This window comes from Giraffa tippelskirchi, chromosome 10 (assembly GCF_054371585.1).
Source record: "Giraffa tippelskirchi isolate mGirTip1 chromosome 10, T2T-mGirTip1v1.2.pri, whole genome shotgun sequence".
NCBI lineage: Eukaryota > Metazoa > Chordata > Mammalia > Artiodactyla > Giraffidae > Giraffa > Giraffa tippelskirchi.
Window position 1 is genome coordinate 78984429 of NC_137284.1, and position 21080 is coordinate 79005508.

The window sequence follows — 21080 nt, forward strand, 5'->3', positions numbered from 1 at the left end:
ATCCATGATCCAGCATCACCTGGAGCACATGATCCTCCTGACATATTATCAGGTCGACTGTAACCTAACAATGCCTTTCATTCACCTCACTTAATTCATCACATGGGCATTGTATCATCTCACATTATCGCAAGTTTGAGAACGCATTCATGCACCTTTATTACAGTATGTATGTATGTGTGTGTAATTTTTTTTTTGGCCAGTGTGGTTTGTGGAAATCTTAGTTCCTCCACCCGAGACTGAGCTTTGGCCCTCAGCAGTCAGTGGACCCCTAACCACTGGACTGCCAGGGTACTGTATTCTCTACATACTGTGTCTTTAAATCATGTTCAATATCTTTATGTGGCTATTAATTCTCTTCCACATTTTGGCTAACATTTTTACTTTTTGATGATGGTACATAAGTTTTTAAAGTATTCCTACAGTCAACAAATTAATGTTCTCATTTGGGCAATGATTTCCAGTCTTTAAATAACCCGGCTTAAAGAACAAAAATTCTGTAGGGACCAAAAAGAGAGCTTTATTCTCTACATAGCTCTTAGTGTCAAGTTAGCTTTTTAATAAATATGTCCGAGGTACCTGTATTCCACAGATCTCACGAGCTAGCATACAGATCATCATAATCTAATTTTATTCCCATTGCTTTGAGGGAGAAAACAAAGGAGGCTTATGTTCCTATACTTTTCCCCCCTCCCACTTCCCTCCCCCTCCCATCCCTCTGGGTCATCCCATTGCCCCAGCCCTGAGCGTTTGTCTCATTAATAAAACCTGGAATGGTGTTCTGTTTCACATATAATATACATGTTTCAATGCTATTCTCTCAGAACGTCCCACCCTCACCTTCTCCCTCAGAATCCATAAGACTGTTCTATGCATCTCTTATTCTGTCTCGCATATAGGGTTATCGTTACCATCTTTCAAATTCCATATATATGCATTAGTATACTGTATTGGTGTTTTTCTTTCTGGCTTACTTCACTCTGTATAATGGACTCGTTTCATCCATCTCAATAGAACTGATTCAAATGTATTCTTTTTAATGGCTGAGTAATATTCCATTGTGTATATGTACCAAAGCTTCCTTATCCATTCGTCTGCTGATGGACATCTAGGTTGGTTCCATGTCCTGGCTATTGTAAACAGTGCTGCGATGAACGTGTTCCTATACTTTTTTATAAAGGTCACCTGGAAAATCATCCACCTCTTCATTCAAACAGCCTCCCCTTTCATTACATTACAGCTATTTAAGTGTGTTTTCCCATTAGAACGTGGGCTTCTTGAAGAAATAAACCATACTATTTATCTTTTCTTCAACACTGAATACTATCAATATTGGTAGTTGACAAAAAAAGGAAGGAAAGAAAAGGGTCTTTCAAGACTGAAGAAGAGAGACAGATTATACATTTACATGCATGCAAAAGTACTAGGAAAAAGGAAATCCAAATTAATCCAGTTATATTTTCCCACTGTACCACAATAAAGAGAGAGTCCCATTTTCAAAGAAATTAACTTTTATTTGAAAGAAGAGCACTCCCCCCCAACTACTTCTAAGAACTCTATACAAACAGCCTGCCTAAACCATTGTCCCAATACCAAAATTTCTGACAGCAATTATACAATTGCTCTAAATAATAAATAAGGGCTGTCCTTCACTGATTAAACTTTAATAAATTCAACACAAAAATCACACTTTACATTTTTAAGTTTCAACAAATGTATTTTAAATACAACATGTTTTGCAGGAGTCCACAAGCTTTTCATTTCTAAAAAAACAATGTAATTTTTAGGGTTCAAAAATTCTGTTCTTCAAAAGAAATGACCAAATAAGTGTTTTCTTCTATAGCTTCAAACTTTCTACACTCAACTATTTGACTGTTCCATGCCACTCCAGACAAACCTGACCTGACAACTACTACTAACTTCCCCAAAAGAAAGTTAAAAAAGGAGTTTGTAGTAAATGCAGACCTCTAATACAATGTCTAATACAATATCTAACACAAAAGAAGCTTTAAAAAGATCATTTCTTTCCTCATTTTGATAAGCTAGGAGTGAATTTTCCATAAAAGCAAAAACCAAACAAAAAAATCATTTACAAAGCATAACACTGGGGGTTCCTTTTTTACTCAAGATGTTTAACTACTCAAAAATGACAATTTCATCTTTAAGAATATAATAAAAGGGGTGGAAAATAGCAATACAATTGACAAAGTGTAGATGCTAAACAAACCAAAGATTTTTTAAGGGTTCTTTTTGAGGAGTAGGAAGGATTAGAAGCTTGGGGAAATCCAGAATTAAAAAAAGAGAAAAAGATGTCCTCAACTGCAACCGCTCTGCTTATTAATAGCGTCCTGGAAAAGAGTAAAAAAAAAAACAAATTAAGTCAAATGACAATTATAGTTTGACTTGCCTAATATTTTCCCAACTATTAACAGTTACCATACACCCTAATTTTCTAAAATAAGCCATTAATTACAAATTAGGTTCTTATTGTGACAAAAGCAAAAGTATACATACTTGGGCTGTAGGATCGAGATCTTGATCGTGATCTGTATCGACTATAATAAGGAGAAGGTGATCTTCTTCTGCAGGAAATAAAAGATTACTTAGCAAAGCACATAATCACTACATTGAAGCAGAGAAAAACAAAAATTTCATCATTCAAAATAGTAGACCTAAGATAAGCTATTAATTTTTCAATGCACCAACTATACAAGGTGAGTATTGGCCAATACAAATACACATGCCCCTTCGTTGCAACTAGAGTATCAACCACTGAACTGCCAGGGAAGTCCCATATTTCACTCATTTTTATCAATACACATTAAATTAAAAGTGTCAATATTACCATTATCATCTAATTTACAACAGAAATCATAAGTTACAACATTACCTGTACCGGTAATCATAGTCTTCATATCTGTCGTACCCACGATCATATCCTCGATCATAGTAAGAATCTCGACGTCTGCCACCTCCTCCACCTCCACCACCGCCTCCACCGCCACCGCCACCACTGCTGTAGAAAAAGATGAAAATTCCACATTAACAGGAATGATTATTTTCTATTATCATTTAAGAGAGAAACAATAACCCTTTCATGCCAGTTACTTCAATGTCTTACTTTGTTGACTCCTATGGTATTCTGCCTCATATTTATAACATAAATAGCCAGGAATAATTTCACTAAACTCTACAAATTATAAGGCACTTAGAAGGCACTATCCAAATCAGTAAGACCTTTTCAATAAGGTGAAAAAAAGCACTGTGCTGAGAAAAAGTACCAAAGTACTAAGATGTATGTTCCATGACTAGTTCAAAAGCAGTTAATAAACCTCAAGAATTTAAAAGTATCCAAAGTCTGAACACCAAAGAAAACTAACTATTTTATAGTGAAGTCCAGCACTAAATGTTAAGGTCTGGTGTTCAAACCTCTATCAGTGAGTTTAAATCCTAAGCCCTCTTTTCCTTGCTGTTTTCCTACTCTTAATCATATGGACATTATTTTCACTTTAGTTTTCAGTAGGCTCTCCCTGTCAAATTCTTTTTTCCCCCAAGAGGCTTCACATTAAATGAAAGCCTATATTCCTTCTTTCACTCTCTGGTTTTAATATATTAAAAAACTTTTCCCTATACACAGAGGCTTCCAAGGTCACATAAATAGAACGAGAAGTATTTAAAAGCATACAGTATTTTCCTAGTATTTAATTTTTCCATTGTATAGTACAAGAAAAGAGCTAGGAATGCACTTCAACTAGTTTTAATTTGTCCCCCTGCTCAAATATACATATAAAAAATTAAAGTGATTCAAAGAAAAAAAAATATATATATATATTCACATTAAATAACTTTCAATTCTAATTACAGGGGAAAAAAGTTTTATCTTTTGATTAACCAAAGACGTACAAACATTTCTGGTGGCTTTCTGACTCTTAAAACTCAGCTTAGGAAACTCGAAATCTTACTGAGTTGGTCTGCCCATGTATATGCCTGGTGTTGGTGTGTGTGCTCTCTTAGTGATAGAATAATCCACACGAATTCTTCTACCATCCAGCTCCATTCCATTTGCCCTTTCCATAGCCTATAAAAGAGAACAGGCACAGAAAGTTAAGCATAATTTACCAAGGGGAAACTTGCAAAACTGAAAATTTGGTAAACATTTCTTTCAAGTAAAAACGGCAAGGATTTGACATATTAATTCCTGCTATATGCATGGCAATAATAATTAATTTTCAATGTACACAGGAACACTTACGCAGGCTTGTGTTAAAAGTTATAAAGAAGCAACCACAGAACCTGCAGAATTCTGAGGCTTCAGAATCTAGCTTCAGTCTGAGCAACTCAAAGCAGAAAGTGCAATTCAGTGAACAGGCCTAAACTAGTCAAGCCATTCCTTAAATAACATACTGCCACCTAGTGAGCTTCAAATACACAGGAACTTTCTAATCTGCCACCAAGAGCTCCTATCTTTATACCTATGCTCATATTCCCTATCATTCTGCCCTTTGGTACTAATACTAATAAAAGCATTAATAAATCAACCACTTTAACACATTTTAAGAAGCATTTTGGAACTAAGTGACACTGTCATTTCCATTTTACCTCATTCAGAAATAAACCTAAGGAGCAGGGGTGTCAAAAGGCAGGGCAAACAAGCTTCATATTTAAACATTTTAACTGTGATATTGTCTGCACTTTTACTTCAGGTCAGATATCCTGGTATTTCTAAATTTACACCTTTATCCTTTAATTGAGAACAGGAAAAAACAAAACACAAATATCCAACAGTAAAAAACCATTAGTGTGACTATCAGTGTATCTATCATATAAATGCCTTCAACTGAGAGCATTATTTTGTTAAGACTTATCCAGGTTTTTCAACGACACTACCACTGACATTTGGCAGTGGTTAATTCTGTGTTGGCAGTGGCTATCCTGTACATTATAGGATGTTTAATATCATCCCTGCTTTACCACCAGATGTCAATAGCATATATTACTGTTGAAAGATATGCTTTTAATATGACTGTTTATACTGTAATCAAACACTATTGATACAAAGAGCAATAATGACCTACATCCAACTACTGCCACATATAAAATGGTACAAAAAAGACAAGCCAGTTGTTCTTTTAACAAATGAGCTTCAAAAATTCCTTAAAATGGAATTTTCAATTCCATCACCATGAACTATTGAAGGCAAGCCTACTGCTTCCTCTACAATCCATTACCTAGTACATTAGAACAACACTATTTCAAATCTCTGACACTGACTGGGATCATTCTGTTAGGCATATTAAGGGTACTAAACAAAAATTAAAAAGTACCAACTCTTTCTACGTATTATTTTTCATTTACAGAACAGAATGATAGATGAATATTAAGAGAATAGAAAAACAAAGCTCTGTATAGACAAGGAGATAATTAGACACACAAAAATTAAACAGATTAAACCTAAACACAATTTTTTAAAAGCCAATGTAATCATTTGCTTAGAGCACGAATAAGGCTTTTTCAAAAGAGAACACTTATATACACTTCACCTTTTCCATTTAACTCAAACACTATTTCACAAGGCCAGATTTTAATCAGGATATGCCTATACGCATTTTAGCTGGAAAGTGAAACTGAACATTCCAATTTTAACACTAACAGGCAGAGTTTAAATCATGTCAGAGAATTAAAGAGCACATAATGTTTATGGAACTGGAAATTTATTAATCAACTTTCAAAAGTAACTCAATAATAAATATGCACATCAGAAATTTTTCAAAGTGACAAAAATAATTACAAAAAATTACCTCCTTTGAGTCATCTATTCTCTCGAAATAAACAAAAGCAAATCCTCGTGACCGTCCAGTTCGCTGGTCATAAACCACATTGACACCACTCAACGGTCCATATCGAGAAAATACTTCGCGAAGATCTCTCTCTGTTGTGTACAAACTGAGCCCAAACACTCCTAGACAAGTATTGGGATCAGGATTTGCCTGTTGAAAAAAGATGTTATTTAAGTTCCACATTAAAAAAAACCAACAACATACAGAAATACTTCTGCTTAGGGCACTTCACCCAATACACAAAGTCACTTGGAAACAACAATTTAAAAGGAAAAAACCAGATGAGCTATATTTTACAGTTCATTGTACATTCAAGCCTTCTTTAGAATATACTTCAGGTTATAGACTGAATAAAAATGTCCCTAATTCACTAGTCCAGCAATTTGCAGAACATATCCTAAGAATTTATCTTTAGTTTAATGTCTATTTCTAGTTTATTCAAATGTTTTATATCCCTTATAGATCTGTACTCAACCTGACTTCATCTGCAATTGCTGATTAGACTCCCCTCTTCTATTTTCACTCTTTATCAAGGATATTCTTTCCAGATGTGAAAAATTAATGTGCAGATTTCAAAACACCATTAAATAATAGCAGAATCCATCACCGTTAAATAAAATCAAACCTCAATGTCACATATCCAAGACTCAATTTCTTTATCAATAATAAGGTAACCAGTCTCACGGAGAGGTTAACTGCATTTATTAATGCACTGAGGAACTTTGCACATTGCTCAATTTAAGTGTTAGCTTGGTATTTCCTTGCTACCCTCTTCCCATGGTAAAACTTTTAATCTCAATATTTCCAAGTTAGCTTTTTATTTCAATTCTTGGAACATGTTTCTCCCCAAATTTATCTTAATGACTCAAAAGTCAAGAAAAGAAAATATACTTGAATGCATACAAACAATATTCATATAGCCAAAGATGTTTCTGGAGTACCACTTTTAAACAGTGCTCTAGCTCTCACAAAAGCAAGATTTTATACTATGACTAAAGACACAGGAAACACATAAAAAGGTTTGATTAACTTAAAAACTATATACCCTGCTGCCTGTATGTCTTCTCCGGTTAGACATTGGAGAATGACTTCGGCTCCTTCGACGCCGGTATTCTGGTGTATATGACCTACTTCGAGATCGTCTCCTATGAGAGTGAGAATGGGATCTGGATCGAGTGTAACGTCTATGAGAATGCCTCCTTGACCTCGACCTTTGAGAGAAATAAATTTAGGTAAAAATACTGGAAGAACAAAATGGCTAACGCTGTTAAAAATCAAAAACAAATGGACACCAGTTGAAGGCTCTCTGGACAAAAACAGATTAGTCATTAATTTAATCATCAAATACTTGAAGACATCACCTGTTCACCATATAAGCTGCTTTGTATTAATAACAACATACCACTGAGCCTCATTCCATGTTTGGTTTGAGTGCTCCCTATTTGTACAACTATGACCAACCTAGATAGCATATTTAAAAGCAGAGACATTACTTTGCCAACAAAGGTCCGTCTAGTCAAGGCTATGGTTTTTCTAGTGGTCATGTATGGATGTGAGAGTTGGACTGTGAAGAAAGCTGAGCGCCAAAGAATTGATGCTTTTGAACTGTGGTGTTGAGAAGACTCTTGAGGGTCCCTTGGACTGCAAGGAGATCCAACCAGTCCATCCTAAAGGAGATCAGTCCTGGGTGTTCATTGGAAAGACTGATGTTGAAGCTGAAACTCCAATACTTTGGCCACCTCATGCAAAGAGCTGACTCACTGGAAAAGACCCTAATGCTGGGAAGGATTGGGAGCGGGAGGAGAAGGGGACGACAAAGGATGAGATGGCTGGATGGCATCACTGACTCGATGGACATGAGTTTGGGTAAACTCAGGGAGGTGGTGATGGACAGGGAGGCCTGGCGTGCTGCGGTTCACGGGGTTGCAAAGAGTCGGACACAACTGAGCGACTGAACTGAACTTTTTGTTATGTGCACAGTAATTTTTACAAATTATGTTAGTGATTCATTAGTTTTACTTTAGCTTTCTGAACTTTTGACAATTCCAAGGACCTATACGTATACCCCTGCTTGTTTTCAGCTTGTTTATCCTTTTAGAGGAAAAAGTATTCTTTCTCTTGTAGATTATATCTCCTCGTTTCCAGTTCCTCTTTTCACCTTACCTTACAAACATGTTAAGGCTCCACCTTCTTTAAAAAGAAAGATATCAACTTAGCACTAGAAAGAAAATTCTTTTAATACTCTACAACATGGATAAACCTTGAGGACATTATGCCAAGTGAAATAAACCAGTTATAAGAAGATAAATCATTGTGATTTCACTTAGATGAGATACTTAAGAGCAGTCAAAATCATAGAGACAGAAAGATGGTGGTTTGTCAGTGACTAGAAGGGGAGGAGAATGAGAGTCCTTGTTTAACTCGCAGTTTCAGTTTTACAAGATAAAAAGAATTATGGAGATGGATGGCTGTGATGAGTGTACAACAATATGAATGCATTTAATACCATATTCTTAAAATGGAAAAAAAAAAAAAAAAGACAAAACAAACACCAACCAACTACCATCACAATAAAATTGTTTGATTCTGATTACCTTTTCAGTATAGTCCTATATTCCCTTCACGGTTAAGTATCATTTCCTTTCCAGTCTTTCCTTAGCCTGCTGCAACCCAGCACCTGCTAAATTAACTCATCACAACCTAAACCGCCCACCTAACCTAACAGTCCTCATGTTTAATGGTCTTCATTTTTTCAAACCTTCTACAGCATCTCACCAATTTTTCTCCTGCTGATTCCCTAGTTCATCTACTGTTTATTTCCAATTACTCACATTTTTTTCATTGCAAAGAAAATAGAATTTCTTATTACTATTTATCTGATCCATCCTTAAACACCCAGACTAGTAGTGATGACAGTCATACAAAATAACTTCTGTGAGGCATTCAATAAATGTTATAAATGCTAAGGGCCGAAAATTTAAACAATAAAGCTGGGAGATTTTACTAGGTAGACAGGGGAAAAGTGTTCTAGGAATACTAAGAGCAAAGGTTCCTCGGCAAACAATTCTGATTGGAATGAAAACAATAACATAAATGGCCTACTATCCAAAAGAAATTAATCATGGGGAGGTGGGGTAGAACAAGAAAAAATTTGTGTCCATATGGAACACTGAACAGGGTCTTTTCTATTTTCCTTACTGCTAATTTATAGTTTCAATTTAAAAAATAAAAAATATTAATAAAACTAGTTACATAAAATACCAACTGTTAACATTTAAATGTGTTGGTCCTAGGTATGGAGGGCTGACTGTACCTACGCCATTTTACATAAGGGACTTGAGCATCTGAGAGGGGCTTCCCAGGTGGTGCTAGTGGTGAAGAACACACCTGTTAATGCAGGAAACTCAAGGGACACGGGTTCTTTCCCTGGGTCTGGAAGATCCCCTGGGGGAGGAAATGGCAACCCACTCCAGTATTCTTGCCTGGAGAATCCCACAAACAGAGGAGCCTGGTGGGTTACAGTCCGTAGGGTCGCCAAGAGTCAGACATGACTGAAATGATTTAGCATGCACCCACGAGCATCTTAAGAATTTGGTATCCACAGGAGAACCAATCCCTCCCCCCAGCCCCCGCCAACAGATACTGAGGGAGGACTAAAGTAATGAAAAGTGACATGAGTGCCTATCCTTTAAGTCAGATAGTGATAAATATCATGAAAAAAAAATTAGGAGTAAGGGAATAGAGTGTGTGCACTGGTATTTAATGTTCTCCAGTGATACAGGAGCATAAAACTGAATCAAGTGATGATTTGAGAATATCATGAGGGAAGAATGTTCTAGGCTGAGAGTAGCAACCACAAAAGTCCTAAAATGAAAATATGCTCACTTCTGTTCCCACACTCGAATTCTATGGATCACAATTCTGCACATGTGGATTCAGTTAAATATGTAGAGTGGTTAGCAAATCAAGCACTAGGCTGGATCCTGGATACAAGAGAGAAAAAGAGCGAACTGTAGACTACAAGAAAAGTACAGCCTTTGATTCTTGTTTCATGTCCCCTTGCAAGCATACTCTATTCAGAGACATAAATTATGCCTTTTAATCAAGAAATTACAATGACTTATCAAAATAATTGTCCAGATGGCTTTTAACTGCTCCTCCTACCGCTCCACAACAGTACACCTGGGATCTCTGAAACAGTGAACCCTGCAATGGCTCACTAGTCTTTGTGGTAATCAGGAGAAGTGGCTGGAACTCTGAATCACTCCAGCACCACTTTCCAACAATTCTTTCTGATCAGAGGATCAGAGTTCCACCCTGGACCTAATGAGTCAAAATCTTCACTTAAAGAATGTAGCTGTAATATGAAAATTGAAAAAGCTTCTCAAATCATTCTGATAACCAGTACAACATACATATATCAACCTTTTCTGCATTAAATTGTATGCCAAGTCTCCAATGGAGAAAATTATCTTTTTGTTGAACAAATATCGCTGAAATAAAATCAAACACTAATCCTCAAATGTTAAGCACATTAAATGAATCAACATATATTTAATTTGTATTAATAGCGAGTAACAGCTCTAGATTAATAGAGCTAACAAATGATATATCATTTATTTCTAAACTCCACTGTTCAAAAAAAAGCTTCATGATTTTGAGTGAAATTTCTAGAAAAAAAATACAACAAAAAGGAGGAATTTAGTAAAAACCACTTTGCCCTGAAAAATCCAAGAAAAGCATTTTAAACATACTCACATATTATTTTAAACACTTACCTGGATTTTGATCTTGATCGAGAATGGGATTCAGAGTGTTTGGAAACCCTTGATGGACTACGAGATCCTGACCTGCTCTCCGATTTTACACGAGCAGGAGTTCCCGTTGGAGATTTTGACTGAGAGCGAGACTCCTAACAAAGAAGACAGTATTACAAATGGCACTGGTCACATAGATGCCTAACACCTAACATTTAAAGTACCGTAATTATTTATATTGATTGCTCCTGAAAAACAAATGGTTAGGCAACACCCTCCAGAAAAAATTTCAGCTCATTAATAACCCATTGTTAATACTGCTAACTGTCCTCAATAATTCCCTACTTGAACCAGATCACCAATTCTCTATTAACTAAGTAATCATGCAAATTCATCTACAACTTGATCATACAGACACTGGAACATAAACCATACATTTACTTAACCTAGGACCCATTCATTCTTCCAGATTCTTTTAATTCTACTTCACTCTTGCTTTCTACTTCTCTTCATTCTTCATTGAGTTTTTCATTTTTCATACTTCGTGTATTCTTCCCCAAAACAATTCAAAATAGCCTTAAAAAAAATATTCAAGTGCTTCTATCTGACCAATCTTCTGTTCAATTTTTTCCCCCATTCAATTTTAATTTTCTGATCTTTAATACTTTTCATTAGCCTTCTTTTATCTTGATTTATCTTCCACATTCTTGGAAAAAACTCTTCAATTTCTTCACGAACATTAACCTTAATGGAAAAAGAACATTTAGTATATTTAAGCACGTGGGGATTATAAAACTCTGCTGGAGTTCAGAATGTTATCTACCAAATGGAAAAGCCAGCAGGTAAAGTGCAAATAACTAGTTTATTTAAAAAACAATTTTATAATCTTTAAAATTGTTCAAAACTCTAGTTTCTAACAATTAAAGAGAATTTACTGAATTTCTCTAAATGTTTTTTACCATACTGTTCACCCTCCTCCCCTTTCAAGTTTCATCCTAGTTCCTAAAATGTGAGCAGTTTTAATATCAATACTTAATTCAAGCATAACTCTAACATTAACTGTAACCCCCCCATACCTATGTCTTAAGTTTTCACTAATTTATAACCTGAAGATTCCCAATGATCTCAAAATAAGCTTTCCCTAAGCCAAGCTAAGATACCAAGATATAGTTAAAGCAAAGCATCACAGGATGGAATATCTGTACACACCTATCTAAACTCACCTATTATAGGACACATGCTGAGGTTCAGAGAAGTAAAACACAATTAGTAAAATTACTAACATTTCCTGATTGTTTGACCACTATCTTGCTCACTCTGACTTAACCAGAAAGATACAATATGAAATAAAACAAGCATACTAAAAAAAAAAGGGAGCGGGGGGAGAAACATGAAATTTAAAAAATTTCCCCTTTGGCTTTTAAGTTCCTAGTAGTTGTGTATTTTTGCAACAGAGCCATTTTAAAAATTCTATTTTATCCAATGAAGTATCATAATGTACACTACAAAATTAGTATCATGGTCTTTATTGTTTATCCTACCTTTTTCATAGTTTTTGCATATTTTATATAGTTACGCATACTTATATTCCCTTCAGTGACTATATCATTTATCAGAAAACTGACTGGCTTCTAAAAAAATTGGATATAAATCAAAACTATCCAAATCAAATAATTTAAAACTTATTAGAAGCCTGTTTTTAAAATTTTGATAGACATATGAAGAACTTATGACCAAAGTAGGATGGACAGTTTAGTTTCTTTGTCCACTTAACTCTTGATTATTAGTGAAAACAAACCCAATTTCCACCAATTTTCATTTATGTCATTATCACCCAACTTCCTTCAAGTTTTCCTTCAGGCTTAATGTCAAAGACTTATTTTTCAAAAATGGTACTATTGATGCTGCCAGGCCTATTTTTTTTTTTTTCAGACGAAAAGAAACTGAAATACACAGCTACCCTTCTGTTCAACATCCACCTTTTCCATTTATTTACCTACAGAAAGTCTTTCACCACATCTCAGATACTTTCTAAATTTCTGGACAGATGCCTGGAACAGGCATAGCAATTTAGGCTTTTTCATTCACTGAAACTGTAAAAGCAGCATATTCAGGACTAAAAACAAAAGTATGGCCACTCATTTGTAACTGAAGTCTCATAGGCCAGTTCATTACCTATATTTCATTAGGTAAAAATATACCCCCCTGCTTTCTTTTGGCTTTCCCTTACATAAATAGATCCCTTGGTATAAATCTACAAACATCACTACAGCCCTTGTTATATACACACAAAAAAACTTTGTGTTCTGTGTGCTCTGATACTCTTAAAATCTTTAATTTTTAAGACAAATAAAAAAAGTTTATATATTAAAGACTTCTATCATAAAAACAATAGTAGAAAATTATTCAATAGTGCTAGAAGTAACCACTTTTTAGGTATCAATGTTAACAAGGTAACTCAGTAACAATTTAAACTTTAAATCTTATTTCTGGCATAGCAACCCACTGGAAAATGTATAATTTTCCTCTTAAACGTTTGTTAACAAAAGCTAAGATATGACAGAATATCTTTTGCTTTATATTATCCAAGGTGTCACAAATACCTAACCTCCTCTGTTACCTACCCTTCAATTTTTATATCAGGGAAACCTCAAACTGCATCTACTTTTTCATGGTTTCAAGGTTAAGAAAGAGTGCTCATAACTCCTCCTTTAACTTACAAAGATGTCAGTCATTTTAACTTCCAAAAACAATTTCAAGACATCTAAATTGCTAAAAAGGTAAATCAACAACTGTCAGTAACCTTAAACTAAAAAACAAAACTACAGAGCATAAAAAACTTTTCCTCTTCACTGTGCATTAGAAATTAGACTATAATAAAACAAGCCCTTTGTGGACAAATGCTAGATTATTCTTTTCCATCTCTGACTATCTTCATTATGTAACTTTTCCCAAAGAAATTCATACAACTATTCAGAATTTGGAAAAGGAATTGAAATTGCAAAGGGAAAAATAAACATTGAGAAGGGTGTTACCTGTCCCCATTTCACTAGAGACTACTTAACCTGCTCTTAAATCTGTCAAGAAGTTCCGCAAATTCCTAAGTAATCTGCATCTGGACCCACCAACCAATATAGTGCCTACGTGAAATGGGCAGATTAATGACTCAACCAAATCATATCACAAATTTTAATAGAAATATATCTTAAGTAGGCTTCTAGTCTACCTTACCTACTATAAACCAGGAGCTGGGCAGAAAGTTCTCACAGCACAACCTGCTTAGTGTTTTTTTAAAAAACTATTCTTTATTAACAAGATGCCTCTAGTGGTAGCTTAAGTACACAGCCAAAAATAAAAAGGAGATAACTACGATTACTAAGAAACTACTATAGTCTATCCCATACAAGCAGTCTAAGAATTGTCTATGTACAAATATACCATGACCATGTATCAATCTAAGAATTATCTATGTGTAAAAATATTATAACCATGTACTACTTTTTAATCAGCAAAAAGGTTATTAAATACGCACATGTAGTTGCAGAACATGAACAAATCCTACAGCAAACAGTAACTGCAGTGTCTTTTACTACAGCTAGTATATTATAGATAGACAACAAATTCCAACCATATGTATGCTTAATACTTAAAGCCCATTAAAATAAACCAATAAAAATGTTACGCTATAATCCATTCTAATATTATGGCAAGGCAAATGCCAAGTAACAGTGCCAAGTTTACAGAAGTTCAAGTCTATATGAATATAGTCTAAGTTTTTAAAACAGATTCTCAAAATGTATTTCCCTACTATGTAAAATTGAGAGACTTTCACAGAAACATACTAGTGCATTTAGATGAACTATACGTGGGGGTGGGGGGATTTAAATTACCCAAATAACTTATATTTATTGTACTAAGAACTTCATTCTTTAGGACTTGAGGACAACAGTCAGTTTATAGCAGTTTTGCCTCCTTCCTTTTGAGTATTAAGCTGTTTCTTTTATAGATCCTTAAGCTTATAAAAGAAATCTTTTCCCTCTCTTTTTAATCCATAATAGTATTAGAGCAATTTCTTAAAGAGAAAATACCAACTGCTCAAAATATTAGCTATTTTTAAATAATTTTCCTTCTTTTAAAGTCCAGTATGCCGCATTCTAAGTGAGATTAAAGTGTTTTTTTGTATCTACAAAGGCTCACAGATATTCTAACTTGTATGTCTTTATAGTCTCTAAAGTTTGGAATAATTTTGGCAATGTGTTAGACAAATTATTAAAGAATTGGCAGTTAAATTTAAACTCATGTCACACTGTGAAATTACCTGTAAAATTTACAAATCTTCCGTACAAATTTTATTTATTTAGGCCATGCCATGTGGCTTGCAGGATTCTTAGTTCCCTGACCAGGGATCAAACCCTTGATCTCTGTGAAACATGGATTCCTAACCACTGGACCACTAGGAAATTTCCTTCTGTACAAACTTTAAACATGGTTCATAAACCAGTCAGCTTATACACTATGATCAGTTGTCCAAAAAGCTAGTAGGTGACAACTTCAAAGGTATAGAAAATAAATGTAAAAGGACTAAAGTAGTTTAGCTATATTAAAACCACTAAGAACCCATTACAGAATTTCCTACTTATGTTCTCATCTTTTAGTGTGATGGAGTATTTACAAATCTTGAGTAAGTAAGACTACAGGGCCTTAGTTTCAAGGAAAAAACTTAACTTTTCTTCTGTCTCAGACTGTTCAGGCCTAGTGTCTCACACTTTGGTGAAAATCATGAGACAATAAAGATTATACAGAACTACATTATGGCAGTAACTTAAAAGAAGGAGAGGAAACCACATTTTCTTTCATTATTTCCTTCTCAATTTTCTTTTTACAGTGTTTACTGATTCCGCAGCCAATCATTACCATTTTCTCATCTTCACTTCTATCCTACTAAACTGGTTACGATGTGTGAATAGTATTAACTCACTCAGCTTGAGGATATATACCTTTTATACCCAGAGGGGAGGGGTCTCAGGGTTAGTTACATGATGACTGAGCACCCACTGATGCTATCAAGAGGTTTTCATAGTATTTACAAGCTCTAAAAAACTTATGCTGATAACTCAAGGCCATTTTTACACTTGTATACTACACACTATACCATAAGGCTGTAACTTCAGTTCATTTACAAAATTAAGTCCATAAACAAAGTTTATCTGTATTTTAAAAAATGACTCTCATCTCTAAATATTAAAATCACTTGATAGTCTTTCAGATTCCAAGACTCTTTATACTCATACTATGGCAAATCTGTAAAAGTACAGTTAGGCATCCTGGGTACAACTGGTTGTACTGTTCCTTTTAAAAATCCTACCTTCTGCTTAGATTGAGCAAATGAGCACCCTTCAGTGAAAGACTCTCTAATATAAAAATTTGAATGTTAAAACATTTCCTTAAGTTTTACAAATTCTCTGCTTAAACAAATGGATGGGGAGAACAAAAAAGTATTAAAATTGGATACATATTACTTAAAAAAAAAAAATTAAACTCAAGAGACACAGACTATTCCCTAAGTTTAATAATACTCCTACTAAAAGATCAGAAGCCTTACTCTTTTGCAACAGGTTGACGTGATGAGATATGTAAAATTAAATTGCTGAAGAAGCTGGACTAAGTATTTTTTTAAATTTAAACCTAAACTGCTAACATTCTTATCTATAAAACAGGATTTCAATTTTATTTGTATCCATTAAAAAAAAAAGACAAGAGGGTTTTTTTTTTAAAAAGAAAACTAGTGGCCAAGCTGGGTTTTTAATAGTATAGTCATCACCCTTATTATTACAAAACAGGTTTCAAATAAGAAAAAACAAAAACAAAAAACCTTCCCCTATTTTTGATATTCTTTAACAAAATACCTTAACACACACAAATTTAAATTCCAAACTGATAATGAATTTGTGTTTTGCTCTTCACTTTTATTATCCAATTAATATCTCATATATTAAGAATGGGAATACTAGGGTCTCTTCAAAATATCCCAGCTACTCAAGAAGCCAGAACAAGCTCTCAAAACAGGATGCCAGAATAAGTAGTATCCTTTCTCGTCAGCAATTCTACTAAGTATACACAATCGTGGAATTATGAGATAGACTCCTACATGATAAAGAATCCCTAACCTAGATTAAAAACTCAGGGCCATTGTTTAAAAAAAAAAAATTGGACTCAATGTTTTTCTAAGTTTCATTTTTTTAAAAATTAGGGGTAGAGGGGAATAAGTAAAATAACAAGAAAATATTACTTTCCGTTCCCCTTAATTTCTATCAAGGATACTAAAATTTTTTGAGATTGAAATCCTAATCTTAGTTGAAGTTGTACACAGCAAACTATTCGTTATTTTTATGAAGATGACATGCAAAGAAATCTCACTCCTAACTCCAAATATAGATAGTCCCACTTAAAATTCTGTTAACTTGATGCACATGCCAAGCAAACTGCTTAAATGGACTTATTGTAATAAGTATCACTATTCTTCTGGATCCCTTGAAATTGTCTCGCTCATTCTTTACATCCCACTGCTGTCCAGTTTAGATCAGATTTTTCATAAGCTCCTTCCTTAAATATTTTAAGTGTGAGCTGCCGCTCTTCCTATGCTATTTTCTGTTCTTTGCTAAAATTCCTTTCATTATGCTACTCTCAGAATTAAGAATCTATCGATGGCTCCTTACCACATATTGGATTAAGTGCAAATTCCTAAATCTAGAATTCAAACTCCTCCACTATCTGACTACACAGTCAAGCCTATGTAGTCTAGCAACCACCTCACTGTCTCAATCTTACAATCAATGTTCGTATTTCCCTTATCATAATATGCAATGTTAAGTTTTACATACTAAATAAAACTTTTCCTTTCCTCTGGGCTCACAAAATCATTCAACTTCATTTTCTGAATGTCTTATTAATTCTATCACACAGTACTTGATTATATTCTGACTTTTACCCAGATTTGAGCTGTCAGTTATCACAAACCAGACTCCCAAATTCTCTTTCCTTTGAGAACATCTGGTCTTTACAAAAAAGGTAACAGATGCTCAATACTTTCGAAGGGAATATGATTGATTAACTGCTAGGGTGACTTTTAACAAAAATTTAGCAAATTATATTTTCCTTCCTAAAGCTCTTTTATGTTTTAGGAAACTCAAGAGATAATTATCTATAATGGAAAATTAAGTTCTTGTGACTGTTTTTAGCAAACAGCTCTGAGACACTGACATGGAGTGTGCTCTTTAAAGAAAAGTAATCAAAATATATACATTGCATATTTTATGCATGCAATAAGCAATGGATTGGGACTTGCAAATCTCAGATTCCTGGCTGCATTGTCTTTTGGGTATCAGTTTTCCAGCCATTGTAAATTAGAAAATATGTCAAAGATGGTGAGGGGGGAGATTGTAAAATGCTATAAAAGTAGGAACTATTAGTATCAATCGTGTTTCTTTAATATGTTCGAAAGTTTCCATAGAGACTCTCTAATTCTAAATATCTTTTCAATAAGATATGGTTAACATACGTTGTTTATTCCTTACATAAACGAAATGAAATCTCAACACTGACCTATTGATGTTTTGTTTTAATCAAGAAGTTTGAAATATAGCAACTACTTAAAACATTTCAGAAATACCATTTAAAAATCCTTTTCTGAGACTCTCTAAAATGTTATTGCATTTACGTACAAAAATAACACAACAGCTGTATTTTATAAAACCAAGGTTACTATAGTTTAAAAACTAAAAGCACTGATGAATATGAAACTGCTTTAAGGGAACAACAAAAAGCACATCATCAGAAAACTGTCTCCCACTCTTCTAATTCTTCTCCCAATTATGAACAAAGACAATTACCTCAACCTACCAAAAAACCCCCAAAATAAAAGGTAACTGGTGAATGTACTGAGTTCATTCACTTGGGTATCAGATGTGAAAAAGTATTTCCTATGACCATGAACACTGTAAAAGAGGAGGAAAAGGTAAAAATGCCTTTTCCTATTAAAATACATAGTTAATGGCTACCTGCATTTTAGCTTAAAATTGGGTAGGAATCTTACATATATTACTTTCTTAGCTGAGTAAGGTAACAATTACCTAGAACTTGCCAAATTTCTCAATTTGATGACCCCCCCCAAAAAAGGTAAGACCTCAAAGGGAACTAAGGTCCCAAAAGTAGTTCTGTTCAATTCCCCACAAACCAAAACAAACATTAACTCCCCAAAATTGTACTTAAGTTAACTGACAGTAAAATGTCTTCTCATTATTAGCTAACATTTTCAAAACAAGAAGCAGCTTAAGACTACCTATTACCAAATATTACATGATTTTTAAAAAAGTTTTGTTGGGACCATCAATACCTCACCCTGAAAAATGAGCAGGCAATTCACTGATATCTACAGGCTTCAGATTTTAATAGAGAAAACCAATCTTAAAGGCATTCAAGATAGCTTCTTTGTCTTAACCTCAAAAAGAACAAAAGTCTAAATCGATTTTCTTAACCGTCTGTTTCCAGATGTTTATGAGCGTCTAAAAAAAGACAAAACTCATTCCTTCCAGCACACACCTGAAGTGTTTTTGATGCGTTTCCCCTAGTGACCAGAATGCCAACACAGGAGCCAGAAAATGCTGCCTGGGGGTTGTTTTCTTTACAGGGTTTTACACTAACTCACTTACATCAATTTTCACTACGAGGGTAATTTCCGAAATATAAACCAATCACTGCTAAACGTCCTAGTATCTTTAAGCTGAGGATAAGGTATCTTTGTGATGTTTATATTCATCACACCCAAAATAATGAAAAACTTCGAGCCCTCTTTGCTGGAGGATGGGTCGAGAAGAGAAATAGGAGAGAGAGGGGCTGGTATTTTCAGGTAACCTTTTTGAGTTAAGAGAATAGCACAAACTATTGTAAAAATACTGAGCAATGAAATTTGTTCAATTATGTAAGATTAAGAGAGAAGAGTCCTTTTTGTTTTTTACCGTAAAAACCTGTAGAGGAGTGGTGTTTAGATTAAAGGTCATAGGAGGAAAAGCATTGGAAGTTGAGATATAAAGAAGAAAGAAAGAAAAAAAAAGCCCAACATTAAGGAATTAGAAAAATAAGGCGTTATAGCATTTCCACATTCATTTTGAAGTGAAAAGAAAGCAGAAGGGACATTAAAGGAGAAGGGCTCCTTGCGTAGTTTTCCCCTCACAGCTCTCGTCTTAAGAACGCTTAAGGGTCGGTGCGGTCGTTGACTAACCACTTCATTAGGCTCGTCCCACCTTCAACCTCAAGGCTTTCGCCTTTATAGACGCAACGCCGCCGGTTCCAACAGAGACGCGGCCGCTCACTGCAATAGAGAGCCAAGGAGACACAGGCCCCAGCTAGTCCCGCGCCAGCTTCTCCCCGCCCGGACAGCAGCCCCGCGCACTTTCGACCCCGCGACCCTCTACGATGCTCGGGGTCGCCAGAAACGCCACCGCAGGAAGCACCTACCACTATCCGGCCGGAGGGGAACTCCCTGCCGTCTCCTCCCGCCCCACCGCGACGGGGACCCACACCTTGGAACAGCGATAAGGAAGCCTTGGGGTGGGGAGAAGGCAAGGTGCCCCGCGGGGGGGTGGGAATCGGACCCAGGAGTCCGGCTATCAGTCAGTCTCCAAAAAAGGGGGGAAGGGGGGTGATCCGTGGTATTTGGGGCAAGAGTGTAACCCAGAAGCCATCTTGGGATGTGAAGAGGCGACCTCAATGGCTCCAGAGGCTGCTCCCAGCGGGCCCCCGCAGGACTCCCCGCAACCCCGCCCGACCGCGCTCGTCCCCGTGAAACCCCGAGCATCGGGGCCGCCGCCGAAGACGGCTCCCGCGGCTTTGTACTCACTCTGCCCTCGAAGTTGTTCTCCTCTACATCACTCATGTCGGCCAGGCGCTCCCCAGAACTAAATAAGAGACAAGTCTCGGCCTGAGGGCCGATGGCCTAATCAACCCGCTGACTGGACCGTGGGGAGGAGGAAAGAGTCGGCAACAACGGCCGCTCCACTCCACTCCCACTCGGTCGCAGGCTCCGGCAAAATGGCGCCGACACCGCCAGAAACCTTCTGGCCTCCCTAGTGTACGACGTAAGGGGCGGAGCGTCTCTGTGACGTCAGAGGCCCCGCCCGCAAGGAGGCTTTGTGGTGGCCTGGGCCTAGCAACGCCCGCCGCAGAAGCTCTGATCCTCCGCGCCTCGGAACCGACCGCCCACTTGACGTTCGAATTTCAGACTCCTTCTTAAGCGTCAGTCCTTTTGAAGATTTTCAGTCACCACATAAGCTTTTATTGACTTTAGTCCCTTTATGTATTTTCCAACTGGATGTAGATGGAACAGAAAAAACTGGAATCGTCTTCATAATTAGTAGGTTTTTTATTTTGAATGTTTTCAGTCAGCACTCAACTTTTCTTCAGCATTTGCTGTCATACTATTGAAGTAATT

General features: G+C 35.8%; 1 protein-coding gene across 5 annotated transcripts; it reads right to left on the bottom strand.

Annotated features, from left to right (window-relative positions):
- Window positions 1-1493: 1493 nt before the first annotated feature.
- TRA2A (transformer 2 alpha homolog) lies at window positions 1494-20722 on the bottom strand. Of its 5 annotated transcripts, none has more exons than XM_081536461.1 (8): window positions 20490-20722; window positions 10616-10749; window positions 6883-7048; window positions 5799-5987; window positions 3963-4078; window positions 2897-3013; window positions 2515-2582; window positions 1494-2348 (listed from the first exon to the last, which is right to left on the bottom strand). In XM_081536461.1, the coding sequence occupies exons 1-8, from the start codon at window positions 20523-20525 to the stop codon at window positions 2338-2340; spliced, it is 837 nt and encodes a 278-aa protein (XP_081392587.1). In that variant the 5' UTR covers window positions 20526-20722; the 3' UTR covers window positions 1494-2337. The 5 variants fall into 5 exon arrangements, with proteins under 5 accessions (XP_081392587.1, XP_081392584.1, XP_081392586.1 ...); XM_081536458.1 differs by having other exon boundaries at window positions 2891-3013; XM_081536460.1 differs by having other exon boundaries at window positions 2897-3016.
- Between the last annotated feature and the right edge of the window lie 358 nt (window positions 20723-21080).

What these genes read in the sequence shown, in the direction of transcription:
- TRA2A (XM_081536457.1), bottom strand. Translation starts at nt 20,525, where the DNA reads ATGAGTGATGTAGAGGAGAACAACTTCGAGGGCAGA. An exon ending in AGAACAACTTCGAGGGCAGA is followed by an intron (nt 10,750 to 20,489) that starts GTGAGTACAAAG and finishes CTTCTTTGTTAG; the next exon opens with GAGTCTCGCTCTCAGTCAAA. An exon ending in GAAGACATACAGGCAGCAGG is followed by an intron (nt 5,988 to 6,882) that starts GTATATAGTTTT and finishes TTTTTTCAACAG; the next exon opens with GCAAATCCTGATCCCAATAC.